The following is a 16,948-nucleotide window of genomic DNA, read 5'->3' on the forward strand; positions in this document are numbered from 1 at the left end:
ACAGAAATTTGGCAGGCTAGAAAGGAGTGGCAGGATATATTCAACGTGCTGAACTGGAAAAATATGCAGCCAAGAATTCTTTATCTAGCAAGGCTGTCATTCAAAATAGAAGAGATAAGAATTTTCCCAAAAACTAAAGGAGTTCGTGACCACTAAACCAGCCCTGCAAGAAATTTTAAGGGGGAGTCTCTCAGGGGAGAAAAGACAGGGGAAAAAAAAAGACCAAAAGCAACAAAGACTAGAAAGAACCAGAGAACACCACCAGAAACTCCAACTCTACAGGCAACATAATGGCAATAAATTCATACCTGTCAGTTCTCACTCTAAATATCAGTGGACTGAAACCTCCCATCAAAAGACATAGGTTAACAGAATGGATGAGAAAACAAGATCCATCTATATGCTATTTACAAGAGACCCACTTTAGACCTAAAGACACCTTCAGATTGAAAGCAAGGGGATGGAGGAGGTTCTCTGAGTTTGCTTCCAAATGCATCTGCAATTCAGTATGTCTAACCAATCCCCCCCCCCCCCCACCAAACTAAGCCCTCCAACCCCAATAACCCTTGAGTCTTCTTTGACATGGACATTGGAGGAGAGCAAGTTGGGTGAATTGTCTTAGAATTGTTTGCAGATATTGTACTGAAAACTGCAGAAAATTTTCGTGCATTGTGTACAGAGAAAAAGGCATTGGACCCACCACTGGGAAACCTCTCCATTTCAAAGGATGTCCTTTCCATCGAATTACTAAGAAATTTATGATTCAGGGTAGAGACTTCTCAAATCAAAATGGGACAGGCAGAGAAAGTATTTATGGTGGAAAACTTGAAGATGAAAATTTCTATTATAAGCATGACCAGGAAGGCTTATTGAGCATGGCAAATGCAGGCTGCAATACAAATGGTTCTGTTCTTTATCACAACAGTTCTGACTCCTCATTTGGATAGGAAACATGTGGTATTTGGCCACATAATTAAAGGAATGAGTGTGGTAAGGATACCGGAAAATGTATAAGTGAAAGCTGAAAAACCTGCCAAATTGTGTGTTATTGCAAAATGAGAAAATTGAAGAAAAGGGATGACTGGGGCATATTCCCAAAAGATGGCTCTGGTGATAGTCATCCAGATTTCCCTGAGGAAGCAGATAGAGACTTAAAAGATGTAGATAAATGTTTACTAATAACAGAAAACTTAACACATATTGGAAATACTTGTTTCAAATCCTAGAACTGGGAGATGGCCATTAAATATATACAAAGGTTTTAAGATACGTGGAAGGTTCAAAGGCTGTTATTGAGAAAGCAGATAGATCGAAGCTGCAACCTACAGCTTTAGGCTGTGTTCTGAATATTGGTGCTTGTAAACTGAAGATGTCAAATTGGCAGGGAGCAATTGACAGTTGTTTGGAGGCTCTTGAAATAGACCCATCAAATACGAAAGCATTGTACCATAGAGTTCACGGATGGCAAGGATTAAAAGAATACGATCAAGTTTTAGCTGATCTTAAGAAAGCTCAGGAGAGAGCAGGGAAGATAAATCTATCCAGGCAGAACTGCTGAAAGCCAAACAAGAGATAAAGGCACAGAAAGATAAAGAGAAGACAGCGTATGCACAAATGTTTGCCTAATAAGGAATTCAGGTTTACTTAAATATACATTGATTGTATAAAGGCAATAAGAAAATTTAAAGGTTTCTGTCTGTTACAGATGATCCCTGATGTGTTCCTTTGATACTTCAGTTTCTCATTTTTTACAGTTTAGGAATACCGAAAAGGGTTCACTCTTTTTTTTTTTTTTTTTTTTTTTTTTTTTAGAAAAGGGTTCACTCTTAATAAAACAGTGTTACAAAATACAAAAAAAAAAAAAGAAAAAAAAGAAAGAAAAGAAAAGAAAAGAAAAGAAAAGTGGTTGGAGAACCACCTATCATGCTAATAGTCACCAAAAGAAAGCCTGAGTGGTCATACTTATATCAGATAACCTAAATTTTAAAATAAAGACTGTAACAAGATATGAAGAAGGGAATTATATCATAATTCAGGGGTTTATCCACCAAGATCTAACAACTGTAGACATTTATGCTCCAAATGTGCAAGCACCCAAATATATAAATGAATTACTCACAAACATACAGAAACTCATTGACAATAATACCATAATAGTAGGGGACTTTAACACCCCACTTACAACAATGGACAGATCATCTAAACAGAAAATCAACAAGGAAACAATGCTTTGAATGACACACTGAACTGGATGGACTTAACATATATTAGAACATTTCATCCTAAAGCAGCAGAATATACATTCTTCTCAAGTGCACATGGAACATTCTCCAGAATAGATCACATACTGGGACACAAGTCAGTCCTTAACAAGTACAAAAATATTGAGATCACACCATGCATATTTTCAGACCACAACATTATGAAACTCAAAATCAACAACAAGAAAAAACTTGGAAAAATAACAAATACTTGGAGACTAAATAAAGAACATCCTACTAAATAATGCATGGGCTAACCAAGAAGTTAAAGAGGAAATTAAAAAGTACCTGGAAGCCAGAGGCACCGGGGGGGGGGGGGGGGGGGGGGGTAGCGCCTGGGTGGCTCAGCTGTTTAAGTGTCCGACTCTTGATTTCAGTGCAGGTCATGATCTAACAGTTTCGTGAGTTTGAGCTCTGCATCAGGCTCTGTGCTGATGGTGCGGAGCCTGCTCAGGATTCTCTGTTTCCCCCTCTCTCTACCACTCCCCGACTTGTGCTGTCTTTGTCCCTCTCAAAATAAATAAACTTTTAAAAAATTTATTTTTTTAATTAAAAAATAAAGAAAAAAAGCACATGGAAGCCAATGAAAATGATAACACCACATCCCCAAACCTCTGGGACACAGCAAAGGTGATCATAAGAGAAAAGTGTATAGCACTATAGGCCTTCCTAAAGAAGGAAGGTCTCAGATACACAACCTAACGTCACACCTTACAGACCTGGAAAAAGAACAGCAAATAAGACCCAAAACTAGCAGAAGACAGGAACTAATAAATATTAGAGCAGAAATCAATGCTATTGGAATAAAAAAACCAGTAGAACAGATCAATGAAACCAGGAGCTGGTTCTTTGAAAGAATTAACAAAATTGATAAACCACTAGCCAGTTTGATCAAAAAGAAAAAGGAAAGGACCCAAATAAATAAAATCAAGAATGAAAGAAGAGAGATCACAACCAACACAGCAGAAATACAAACAATAATAAGAGAATATTATGAGCAATTATATGCCAATAAAATGGACAATCTAGAAGAAATGGACAAATTGCTAGAAACATATAAACTACCAAAACTGAAACAAAAAGAAATAGAAAATTTGAACAGATCCATAACCAGTAAGGAAATTGAATTAGTAACCAAAAATCTCCCAAAAAATAAGAGTCCAGGGTCAAATGGCTTTCCAGGGGAATTCTGCCAAACATTAAAAGAAGGTTGACACCTATTCTTTTGAAGCTGTTCCAAAAAATAGAAATGGAAGGAAAACTTCCAAACTCATTCTATGAAGCCAGCACTACCTTGATTCCAAAACCAAAGACCCCACTAAAAAGGAGAACTATAGACCAATTTTCCTGATGAACATGGATGCAAAAATCCTCAACAAGATATTAGCCAACCAGATCCAACAATACATTAAAAGAATTATTCACAACCAAGTGGGATTTATACCTGGGATGAAGGGCTGGTTCAATATCTACAAAACAATCAATGTGACACATCACATCAACAAAAGAAAGGACAAGAACCAAATGATCCTCTCAAAAGATGCAGAGAAAGCATTTGACAAAATACAGCATCCTTTCTTGATAAAAACCTTCAAGAATGTAGGGATGAAAGGATCATACCTCAAGATCATAAAAGCCATATATGGAAGCCCCAACTCTAATATCATCTTCAATGGGGAAAAACTGAGAGCTTTCCCCCTATGGTCAGGAACACGGCAGGGATGTCTACTCTCGCCACTGTTATTCAACATAGTATTGGAAGTCTTAGCCTCTGCAATCAGTTAGCCTCTGCAATCAGACAACACAAAGAAATAAAAGGCATCCAAATCAGCAAGGAGGAAGTCAAACTTTCAATCTTTGCAGACAACATGATATTCTATATAGAAAACCCAAAAGATTCCACCAACAAACTGCTAGAACTGATCCATGAATTCACCAAAGTCGCAGGATATGAAATCAATGCACAGAAATTGATTGTATTCCTATACACCAACAATGAAGCAACAGAAAGAGAAATCAAGGAATTGATACCATTTACAATCGCACCAAAAACCATAAATTACCTAGAAATAAATCTAAGAGGTAGAAAATCTATACACTGAAAACTATAGAAAGTTTATGAAAGAAATTGACGAAGACACAAAAAAATGGGAAAAATACACCATGCTCATTGATTGGAAGAACAAATATTGTTAAAATGTCAATACTACCCAAAGCAATCTACATATTCAATGCAATCACAATCTGAATCTGAATAACAACAGCATTCTTCACAGAACTAGAACAATCAATCCTAAAATTGTATTGTATGGAGCCAGAAAAGACCCCAATGAGCCAAAGCAATCTTGAAAAAGAACCAAAGCTGGAGGCATCACAATCCTGGACTTCAAGATGTATTACAAAGCCGTAATCATCAAGACAGTATGGTACTGGCACAAAAACAAACACGCAGATCAATGGAACAGAATAGTGAACCCAGAAATGGACCCACAAACATATGGCCAACTAATCTTTGACAAAGCAGGAAAGAGCACCCAATGGATAAAGACAGTCTTTTCAGCAAATGGTGCTGGGAGGACTGGACAGCAACATGCAGAAAAATGAACCTGGACCACTTTCTTATACCATACAAAAAAATAAACTCAAAATGGATGAAAGATCTAAACAGAAGACAGGAAGCCATCAAAATCCTCGAGGAGAAAGCAGGCAAAAACATCTTTGACCTTGGCCGCAGCAACTTCTTGCTCAACATGTCTCTGGAGGCAAGGGAAACAAAAGCAAAAATGAACTATTGGGACCTCATCAAAATAAAAACCTCTGCACAGCAAAGCAAACAATCAGCAAAACTAAAAGGCAACCGACAGATTGGGAGAAGATTTTTGCAAATGACATTATCAGAGAAAGAGTTAGTGTCCAAAATCTACAAAGAACTTCTCAAACTCAGCACCCAAAAAACAAATAATCCAGTGAAAAAATGAGCAAAAGACATGAATAGACACTTCTCCAAAGAAGACATCAAGATGGCTAACAGACACATGAAAAAGTACTTAACATCACTCATCATCAGGGAAATACAAATTAAAACCACATTGAGATATTGCCTCATACCAGTCACAATGGCTAAAATAAACAAACTCAGGCAACAACAGATGTTGGCAAGGATGCGGAGAAAGAGGATCTCTTTTGCACTGCTGGTGGCAATGCAAGCTGGTGCAGCCCCTCTGGAAAACACTATGTAGGTTTCTCAAAAAATTAAAAATAGAACTACCCCATGACCCAGCAATTGCACTACTAGGTATTTATCCAAGAGATCCCAGTGTACTGTCAAAGGGGCACATGCACCCCAACATTTATAGCAGTACTATCAACAACAGCCAAAGTATGGAAAGAGCCCAAATGTCCATCGACAGATGAATGGATAAACACGATGTGGTATATATATACAACGGAGTGTTACTCAGCAATCAAAAAGAATGAAATCTTGCCATTTGCAACTATGTGGATGGAACTAGAGGGCATTATGCTAAGCAAAATTAGTCAGAGAAAGACAAATATCATCTGACTTCACTCATATGAGGACTTTAAGATAGAAAACAGATGAACATAAGGGAAGGAAAGCAAAAATAATATAAGAACAAGGAGGGGGACAGAATATAAGAGATTCTTAAATACAGAAAACAAACTGAGGGTTGCTGGAGGCATTGTGGGTGGAGGGATGGGCTAAATGGGTAAGGGGCATCAGGGAAGACACTTGTTGGGATGAGCACTGGGGTTATACATAGGGGATGAATCACTGGAATCTACTCCTGAAATCATTATAGCACTATATGCTAACTTGGATATAAATTAAAAAAATAAATAAGTAAATAGAAAAATAAATAATAATTAACAGGGGCACCTGGGTGGCTCAGTTGGTTGAGCCTCCGACTTTGGCTCAGGTCATGATCTCACAGTTCGTGAGTTCGAGTCCTGCGTCAGTCTCTGTGCTAACAGCTTGGAGCCTGGAGCCTGCTTCGGATTCTGTGATTCTGTGTCTCCTTCTCTCTCTGCGCCGCCCCCCTCCCCTGCCCGGCTTGCGCTCTCTGTCTCTCTCTTTCTCAAAAATAAACACTGAAAAAAAATTTAAAAAAAAAAGAAAGAAAGAATAATTAACACAATAACATGAGAAGAAACTTGAGACACATTGTAAAGATAAGTTTCAGTCTGACAAAATCCCCAGAAAACTCATCCTTGTGTGTAAAGCAAGGGAATGACCCAAAGGTAGAAGTAAAAATGAAAAAGAAAAGAAGAAAAAGAAAAAAGAAAAAACAAAGTAAGCAGTCTAGAAATCCAAAGGTAGGGGAGCAAATATTGATCCAAGATGGTGGCCTGGCCCATCCTTGGAGTACTGGATTCCTAATGCACAAATAGAATCCTCATTTTTCTGCAATGGCATTGGGGTCTACCCTGCAAGCTTCTTTTTAAATAATTGTGAGTCTTACAAAGAGTTTTAAGTTTGCTCTGCAGCATGGCCCACACACATCCTTGGGAGAGCAAAGCACACTGTGATTCCCGGGCCTCTATGGCTCTCATGCAATGTCCCAGCACAATGATACACAGCTTCTCCACATCCTTTTCCTACTGGGGAAAAGGCTAGAAACATTTTTTTGTCAAATATGTGATGTTTGAGTAATTACATTTCTTTTTCACATTTTGAAGCATATCATTAAAGAACTGGCAACCTCAAAGTTCTCCTTCAGCAAGTAACCGGTGGGAACTATAGGCCATCTCCTTAAAATAGCCATCTCCTCATTTTGTTCACTGTGGACTTGCTGGTGTTATCAAAAAATTTTTTTGGTCCTTTTTAGAAGTTATGAAGACTGTGAATGTTTGGGAAATGATTTTTTAAAAAAATTTTTTTTTTTTCAACGTTTATTTATTTTTGGGACAGAGAGAGACAGAGCATGAACGGGGGAGGGGCAGAGAGAGAGGGAGACACAGAATCGGAAACAGGCTCCAGGCTCTGAGCCATCAGCCCAGAGCCTGATGCGGGGCTCGAACTCACGGACCGCGAGATCGTGACCTGGCTGAAGTCGGACGCTTAACCGACTGCGCCACCCAGGCGCCCCAAGGGAAATGATTTTTTTTTAAGAAGAAAAGAAAAAGAAGAAAAAATGCCAAACAAAACTGTCTGAAAAGAAACACTTCATAAGCTTATGCAGACAGCATTCCTGCCACATTTGTCATACATATTGCTCTACTTTCATGAAAAAGGAACCTCTTTGGGTCATCATCACTCATTGTTCACTACACACAAAGGCACTGGTAACTAAAACTCCACCTGTTACCCTGAAGCAGTTTTGTTTTTTTTTTTTACAACCATACAGGCAACACCCCTATCAGAAGCACATCTCTGAATCATGGCATTTTTAAGAGATTTTGTCAAGAATGGGAACATTGTGGAGAGCCCTCCCCCACCAATCAGAAGAGGGAAATCTTAAAAAGTACCTGGAACTATAAGCAGAGGTTTCACTTTTTCTACAAAAAAAGAAAACCCATCCTTGTTTCACTTTGGAAAAGAAATATATATCCTTTATCCGTATTACCTGTCAGTTGTTCATAATTATATGAATAAAATAAATCTTTCCATGAAAACCCTACAGTCATCATTATGGATACTGTGGAAAAACAACACGCTTTCTTGGCTAAGCTGCCAAGTTGAAAAAAGAGAGCTGTGACTGATGTCCTTTTAACTTTAAAAAAAAAAAACAGAATTTATTTTTTAGAGCAGTCGTAGGTTCACGGCAAAATTGAGCAGAAGGTATGCAGATTTCCCATTATGTCCCCTGGCCCCACACATGTACAGTCTCTCCCATTATCAACATCCTGTATCAGAGTGGTATGCTAGTCATAATCGAGGAACCTACATTGACACATCATCATCACCCAAAGCCTATACTCTGCATTCGGCTTCATTTTTCGTGTTGTACATTCTGTGGATTTTGACAAATGTATATCATATATCTACCATTGTAGTATCTCGGAATAGGTTCACTGCCCTAAAAATTCTTTTTTTTTTTTTAATTTTTTTTAATGTTTTTATTTATTTTTGAGACAGAGAAAGACAGAGCATGAGCAGGGGAGGGGCAGAGACAGAGGAAGACACAGAATCTGAAGCAGGCTCCAGGCTCCGAGCTGTCAGCAGACAGCCCAACGCGGGGCTCGAACTCAGACTGTGAGCTGAGTTGAAGTCATGACTTGAGCTGAAGTCGGATGTCTACCGACTGAGCCACCCAGGTGCCCCACCCTAAAAATTCTTTGTGCTCTATCTACTTACACTTCCCTTCCCCCGCCCATGGCAACCACTGATCCTTTTTCTGTTTACAGTTTTGCGTTTTCCAGAATGTCATAAAGTTAGAATCACACAGCATATAATCTTTTCAGATTAGCCTCTTTCCTTAGTAATATGTATTAAAGTTTCCTCTGTGAATTTGCATGGTTTAATAGCTTCTTTCTTTTTGTGGGGGCTGAATAATATTCCTTTGTATGAATGTACCACAGTTTATGTATCCATTCACCTATGGAAGGACATTTTGGTTGCTTCTGAGTTTTGTCAGTTCTGAATAAAGATGCTATAAACATTCACGTGCAGGTTTTTGTGTGAACATGGGTTTTTGACTCTTTGGGGAAAATACCAAGTAATGAAATTGCTAGATCATATGGTGAAAGTATGTTTATTTTTTAAAGAAATGGCCCAAATGTCTTCCAAAATGACTACACCAGTTTATAATTCCACCAGCAATGAACGAAGAGTTCCTGTTGCTATACCCTCCCTATCAACATTTGCTGTTGTCACGTTTCTACATTTTAGCCATTTTAATAGGCGTGTAGTGGTATATCATTGCTGTTTTAATTTGCATTTCCCTAATGACATATGATGTGGAGCATCTTTTCATACACTTATTTGTTATCTATATATATTCGTTAGTGAGGTATCTGTTCAGATGATTTGCCCATTTTTATTTTTTATTTCTTTAATGTTTATTTTAGAAAGAGAGAGAGCATGCATGTGAGTGGGGTGAGGAGCAGAGAGAGAGAGGAGAGACAGAATCCCTCTCTGCACTGTCAGCGCAGAGCCTGACCCGGGGCTCTATCCCACAAACCATGAGATCATGACCTGAGCCGAAATCAAGTCAGATGCTTCACCAACTGAGCCACCCAGGTACCCCTTAATTTTTAGATTAAGTTTTCTTATTTAAACTTCTAAGAGTTCGTTGTATATCTTGGGCAATAGTCCTTTATCACATGTATCTTTTGCAAATATTTTCCTTCAGTTTGTGGCATCCCTACTTATTCTTTTGAGAGTGTTTTCACAGAGCAGAAGTTTTTTATTTCACTGGGGGTGCTGACAGAGCAAAGCCTGCTTGGCATTCTCTCTCTCCCTCTCTTTCTCTGCCCCTCCCCAACTCACACAACTGCACTCTCTCTCAAGATAAATAAATAAACATTTAAAAAATTAAAAAAACAAAATGGCTTCACCAGACCCAAAGGGATCCAAAATTTTTTCCTATGTTATCTCCTAAGAGTTTTGTAATTTTGTGTTTTATAAGCTAGATCTATGACTCATTCTGAGTTAACTTTTGTGAAGAGTGTAGATTTATTTGTTTCCATGAAGATACCCAGTTGTTCCAGCACCATCTGTTGAAAATACCACCTTTTCCCCATTATATTGTTTTTGCTCTTTTGTAAAGGAGCTATTGCCTATATTTATCTGGGTCTATTTCTGGGATCTCTATCCTGTTCTGTCGATCTATGTGTCAATTCTCTCACCAATACCATACTCTCTTGATTACTGTAGCTGTTGAGTAAGTATTGAAGTCAGATAGTGTCAGTGCTCCAACTTTCCTCTTCTCCTTCAATATTGTTTTGGCTGTCCCAGGTCTTTTGTCTCTACATAAAAACTTCAGAATCAGTTTTTTAATATCTACAAAATAACTTGTCTGGGATATTGATTGTAACTGCATAGACTCTATAGGTCAACTTGGGAAAAACTCTCTCTCTCTCTCTCTGCCCCTTGTGAGATTCCCTCTCTCTGCCCTTTGCTCACTTGTGCCCTCTCTCTATCCAAAAAAAAAAAAAAAAAAAAAGATTTTAAATATGCTTTTTGTTACTCAATGTGTTAACAAAGAATATATGAATTATTATTATATCACAAATTTTAAAAATATTTTTATAACTGTATTTCATTAGTTTCCTTTGTAATCCAATTTATTTTATTTTATCCATTTAAAAATATTACTCTGAGAAGAGTCTCTAGGTTTCACCAGACTAGCAAAAGGTCCATTGCACAAAAAGCTCATGGTTTTTCTGAAAAGGAAGTTGGAATAGAAGTACCTGATGAAGGGATGCCTGGCTAGCTCAGTGGGTGGAGCATGTGACTCTTGATCTTGGGGTTGTAAATTAGAGCCCCATATTGGGTGTAGAGATTACTTAATAATAAAATCTTTTAAAAAAAAGTATCTGGGTATGCCTGGTTGACTCAGTTAAGCAACTGACTTTGGCTCAGGTCATGACGTCACAGTTTGTGGGTTCGAGTCCTGTGTCAGGCTCTGTGCTGACAGCTTGGAGCCTGGAACCTGCTTCAGATTCTGTGTCTCCCTCTCTCTCTGTCCCTCCCCCACTTGAGCTCTATCTCTCTCTGTCTCAAAAAATATAATAAACATTAAACATTTTTTAATCAATAAATTTAAATAAATAAATAGATAAACAAATAAATAAGTACCTGATAAAGACAGCATATATGCCCTCCAAGTATTGGAACCATCATGAGCAATCTCAAGAGATTACTTAGGATCTCAGTCACTCATCATAGTGATTGGAAGACCACTTGCTGCTTGTTTTAATGCTAATAACCTCATTTATTACCAGTGATTTAGCTCAGGAAGCTGCCTAGATTCTTGTTTTTGACCTTATAGGATGCCTAAAATCCTACTTACAGTTGTTGTGTCCATGATTCCATACTCTTAAGAGGAAAATGATGATTTTGGCCACTTCCCCAGATTCATGTTATATACATTGCCTAATTTCTTATGTTTACTTGTGCCTTTTAGCCTCAGACATGGAAGCAGCCATTTCTGCAAAGGACCCTTGATGCTCTTTCAGTGGAAATGGTATTAGAGATCATATCATCCTGGACATTAGAGTGTCTCATGGGGTCAAATTACTCCTGGGCTATTTCAGTGGGACAGCAAAACAGGTTTTTCTTATAAAAGAATATCATATTGCTACTTCCAATCCAGTTGCTAAAGGTCAGCGTTCCTACTAAAATTCTTTATTTCCTCCAAACTGAATATCTTATACGAATCCTTTTCCTGATAAAACTAATGTAATTATTTATTTACTTTATCCCACAATTTAAGTTAAAAATAATACAGTATCAATACAAATATTAATTCTAAACATAGTTCGAAACTTTCTAATGATTCCTTTTGGTTTCAGATAGGTAGCTGCTTTTACCTCCTAATAGAAGGATCTCCTCTATCTTGAGATATGAAAAAACCCTAGGAGATCTGTTTCCATACAATAGTTTATTTGTCATCACCCTTGGGTCCATCTATAATGACTTAGTTATAAGTACAAGGCTCATATGATTTCCAGCTAAAAATCAATTCATCTCCTCTTTAATTTCTAATGACATCAGAATCCTTATATTTGAATGCATACATTCTTAACTTTGTTAAATCCTGGCCTCATCTTCAAAAATTTTACATTTTTGCATCTTTTCATACCTGTAAGTTCTTGTCATTTTCAATGTGCAACATTCTCTTATAAGTTTAAAATATAATTGATTGCTATTCTAAAGTTTGCGTCATACACCTCAAATAGACTCTCCCAGGGCATCTGGGTGGCTCAATCGGTTAAGCATCCGACTCTTGATTTCTGCTTAGGTCGTGATCTCATGGTTCTTGGGTTCGAGCACCTTGACAGGCTCTGCACTGACCATGCAGAGCCTGCTTAGGATTCTCTATCTCCCTCTCTCTCTGCTCCTTCCCTCTTTGCGCTTTTGAGCCGCGCGCACTCTCTCTCTCTCTCTCTCTCTCAAAATAAATAAATATTTTATAAAAAATTGACACTCCCACTTAGTATATTAACCACTCAAATTTTTTTTTTATTTTTCTGCATGAAGATCAAGGAGGTAACTACATACTTTTATTGTACTTTATAATTCCACCAATTAACAAAAAATAATAATAGTAATACAGGCAATTCTGGCTTTGAGGTTTTGTTTGGAAGATTCTTGGCTCCTAGGTGAAATTCATATTACTAGGATTCCTTTTTTTGTTGTTGTTAGAGAGAGAGAGAGAGAGAGAGAGAGAGAAAGAGAGAGAGAAAGAAAGAAAGAAAGAGAGAGAAAGAAAGAAAGAGCATGCACAGGGGAGAGAAACAGAGGGAGAGAGAAAATCTTCAGCAGGTTCATCACGGAGCCAGACACAGGGCTTGATTCTATGACCTTGGGATCATGATCTGAGCAGAAATCAAGAGCTGGATGCTCAACTGATTGAGCCACCTAAGGCACCCTTTGGATTCTTATTTTATGTGCAGATACACATAGCGTAGAACTGCAAGTTCTCAGAAATCATGGGATAAATGCAAATATCTACTACTTTAATATAATAAAAAGTCAGATTCCCCCCAGCCAACCTAAAATATTATAATATATAACAAGAGCACATGAAAGGGGAAAAAAGCCATTGATTGGAAACTGAATCTTATTCAGAATATTCAAGAGGGAACTTTTTATACTTTCATATTACTCCAGATTAACTGAGTCCTGCCAGAACTATTTCCTGAAACATTCCATTTTTCCCATTATAATACATTTTAATTGCAATTGAAATCCTATGCTTTATCATATTTTCATAGACTTAGCTTTTTTTGGTTTTAATGCAGAAATCCAAACTCTTGCCATGCCCCAAATTCCCAATTTTGCACTGTGTACTAACTGCATGTATTTGTACAGAATGAAACACAAAATTATATTCTTTAATATCAAGATAAATTCATTGGCTCTCTGGCATTCAGGCCTTCAAACTACACTACCAGGTTTCAGGAGTCTCCAATGCAGACAGCGTCTTGTGAGACTTCTCAACATTCATAATCAAGTGAGCCAATATCTTATGATAAATATCTCTCTCTATCCCTCGCCCTCTCTCCACGTATATATTATACATTGGATATAAAATGGAGCAAAGACCTAAACCTAAAAACTAAAACAATAGGGGTGCCTGGGTGGCTCAGGTGGTTGAGTGTCCAACTTCAGCTCAGGTCATGATCTCGTGGTTTGTGAGTTCGAGCCCCATGTCGGGCTCTGTGCTGACAGCTCAGAGCCTGGGGCCTGCTTCAGATTCTGTGTCTCTCTCTCTGCCCCTCCCTCACTCACACTTTCTCTCTCCTTCAAAATAAATAAACATTGAAAAAAAATTTTTAATTAAAAAAAAACTAAAACAATAAAACTCTTAGGAAAAAAACATAGGGGAAAAGCTTCATGACATCAGATATAGCAGTGTTTTTTCAGATATGCCACTAAAAGCATAGATAACAAAAGAAAAAGTAGATAAATCAGACTTTGTCAAAATATACAAGTTTGTGTCTCAAGGGGCACTATCAACAGAATGAAAAGGCATCCTATGGAATGGGAGAAAACAATTGCAAAACATATATATCTGATAAGGGATTATTATCCAGAATATATAGACTCCTCAACAACACTAACAAAAAACATACAAATAACCCTATTAAAACATGGGTAAATCATAGGACTTGAATAGACATTTCTCCAACTAAGATACACAAATGGCCAATAAGCACATGAAAAAATGCTCAACGTCATTAAAGATTAGGGAAATGTAAATCAAACCACAGTGAAGTACTACCTCAAATCCCTTAGGATAGCTATTATCAAAAAGCAGAAAACACGTGTTAATAAGGATGTGGAGCAATCAGAACTCTTTTTTAAAATATTTATTTATTTTGAGGGGCGCCTGGGTGGCGCAGTTGGTTAAGCGTCCGACTTCAGCCAGGTCACGATCTCGCGGTCCGTGAGTTCGAGCCCCGCGTCGCGCTCTGGGCTGATGGCTCAGAGCCTGGAGCCTGTTTCCGATTCTGTGTCTCCCTCTCTCTCTGCCCCACCCCGTTCATGCTCTGTCTCTCTCTGTCCCAAAAATAAATAAACGTTGAAAAAAAAATATTTTAAAATATTTATTTATTTTGAGAGAGAGAGAGAGCACGCACACGCATGGCGGGGGGAGGGGCAGGTAGGAAGCGATGGGAGGCGGGGGAGGGGAGAAAGAGAATCCCAGGCAAGCTGTGTGCTCGGAGTTTGATCTCACAAACCGTGAGATTATGACCTGAGCCAAGATCAAGAGTCGAGACTTAACCCACTGAGCAAACCAGGTGCCCTGAAACTGAAGTCTTGGGCATTGCTGGTGGGAATATAAAATGATGCAGCCATTAAAGTATGGCATTTCCTCAAAAATTGAACATAGAACTACCATATGATCCAGCAATTCCACTTCCCAAAAAAACTGAAAGCAGAGATTTAAACAGATATTTGTGTATCGCGTTCATAGCAGCATTATTCACAATAGCCAAAAGGCAGAAACAACCCAAGTGTCTCCATGGATGGATGGATAGACAAACAAGATGTGGTATACACGTACAAACAAACGATGGAACATTATTCAGCCTTAAAAGGGAAGGAAATTCTAACACATGCAACAACATGGACGAACCGTTAAGAGGACAAGTATGCTAAGTGAAATAAGGCAGCCACAAAAAGACAAATATTGTCTTATTGCACTTCTATGAGGTACCTAGAGTCTGCAAATTCATGAAGACGGAGCAGAATGATGGTTGCCAAGGGCTGGGAGGAGAGGACAGTTAGCAAGTTATTGTTTAATGGCTGCAAGAGTTTCCGTTTGGGAAGATGAAAAAGTTCTGCAGGTGGATGGTGGTGATGGTTGCACAATGTGAGTGCAACTAATGCTACTAAACTGTACTCTTAAAAGTGGTTAGGATGGTCATTTTGAGGTTATATATGTATTATCCCAAAAAGCTTAAAACAAAAACAAAAACAAGCCAACAGTGCTGACTTGATGCATTCCAGGAAGTGTGAGGACTACATATGCTGTTTAGTAACGCATAAATCATAGGACACCTCATAGGGCCTCCAAACGAATTCCCTTCTTCCCTTCCCAAGGCGGCTAGATAATTGATTGCAGTCAGTAATCGGCTGGCTAAACAAAGGGAAATTCTCTATAAGGATGATTTATTGAGTGCATTCCTATTATTGTTTTCCTTGCCCAAAGCTTTGCCTTTACACAAACACGCACGTGCGCGCGCACCCTCACACACACACACACACACACACACACACACACACGCCACATCCTTAAAACATTAACACCTAAAAAACCAAGAAGTCCATAAAACATTACCATGTGAAACAACAAAAGTGCCTAAAAAAGCAACGGAAGGCAGCATCACGTCCACGTAGCTGCTGATTTTACTCCTATGGTCTGTTTTCGCTTCCAAGACCAGTTCCCGCACCAATGCCTTTTCGTCGCTAAGGCTTTAATTGTGAACAAACGTTGGACTGGATTGGGATGGTCTTCAATTGTCAGGTTCTACGTCTAAACTACATGCACTTGGTGCGTCCTCCAGCTGCAAAGAGAGCGGGCAGCCAGGTCTCAGAGTCCGTTTTTGGCTTCCACAGCACAAAGGGCAAGCGCTCTTCTCCCCTGCCTCTCTGCACTCCTCTCCCCCTGCCCCCCAGGTACGTCATCTCGCCCATTTTTTCTTCCTCCCTTTTCCCACTTTCGCTCTTTCAAGTGATGAGCTCGCGCAACTACAAGCCCAACACAAACCGTGCTTTCCTCTGGAGAAAAACTCGTGCCTCAAATGAGGCTGGAAACAGCGAGGACCTAGACGCGGGGTGGCCCCTCCGGTTCCTCCCTCGCACCCCGGAAAGGCAGCGCACCAGCTGTGGGGCTGCGGGCACCCCGGCATCGGGGCCGGCGGCCCGCTCCCCGCCGGGAACAACCTCCCTACTGTTCCTGCCGGCAGCGGGTGCCAGCCGCCAGCCCGGGCGCGCCCGGCCTCCCCGGGTGCCAGGGTCAGATCGGGTGACCGCGCGGGCGTGCGCCCGGCGGTGGGGCCGGCCTCCGGGCCGAGGGAAGCCCGCCCCCGCCCCGCCCCGCCCAGCCCCGCCGGCAAGGGCGACCAGCTCCAGCTCCCGCCGCCACTCGCCGCCGCTCGCCCGGCCCGTCCGCACTCCCCGCTCCCCGCGCCGCAGCCATGGGCCCCGGAGCCTCACGGGCGCCGGCGCTGCGGCTCCTCGCGCTGGGCGCGCTGCTGTGGCCGGCGGCCGGCGCCTGGGAACTCACCATCCTGCACACCAACGACGTGCACAGCCGGCTGGAGCAGACGAGCGAGGACTCCAGCAAGTGCGTCAACGCCAGCCGCTGCGTGGGCGGCGTGGCGCGCCTCTTCACCAAGGTGCAGCAGATCCGGCGCGCCGAGCCGCACGTGCTGCTGCTCGACGCCGGCGACCAGTACCAGGGCACCATCTGGTTCACCGTGTACAAGGGCGCCGAGGTGGCGCACTTCATGAACGCCCTGCGCTACGACGCCATGGTAAGAGGGCGCCT

General features: G+C 40.2%; 1 protein-coding gene and 1 pseudogene across 2 annotated transcripts in view; both read left to right on the top strand.

Moving 5' to 3' along the window:
- The first annotated feature begins 543 nt into the window (after positions 1-543).
- LOC123608689 lies at positions 544-1,626 on the top strand (annotated as a pseudogene).
- A 14,894-nt stretch (positions 1,627-16,520) lies between these two features.
- NT5E (5'-nucleotidase ecto) overlaps positions 16,521-16,948 on the top strand; it is a 52,538-nt gene continuing 52,110 nt past the window's right edge. For both annotated transcript variants that reach the window (XM_045498948.1, XM_045498949.1), the window contains exon 1: positions 16,521-16,934. In XM_045498948.1, coding sequence (XP_045354904.1) covers positions 16,596-16,934 — 339 coding nt within the window. In that variant the 5' untranslated portion in view covers positions 16,521-16,595. The remainder of the gene's footprint in view (positions 16,935-16,948) is intronic.

Source organism: Leopardus geoffroyi, chromosome B2 (assembly GCF_018350155.1).
Source record: "Leopardus geoffroyi isolate Oge1 chromosome B2, O.geoffroyi_Oge1_pat1.0, whole genome shotgun sequence".
NCBI lineage: Eukaryota > Metazoa > Chordata > Mammalia > Carnivora > Felidae > Leopardus > Leopardus geoffroyi.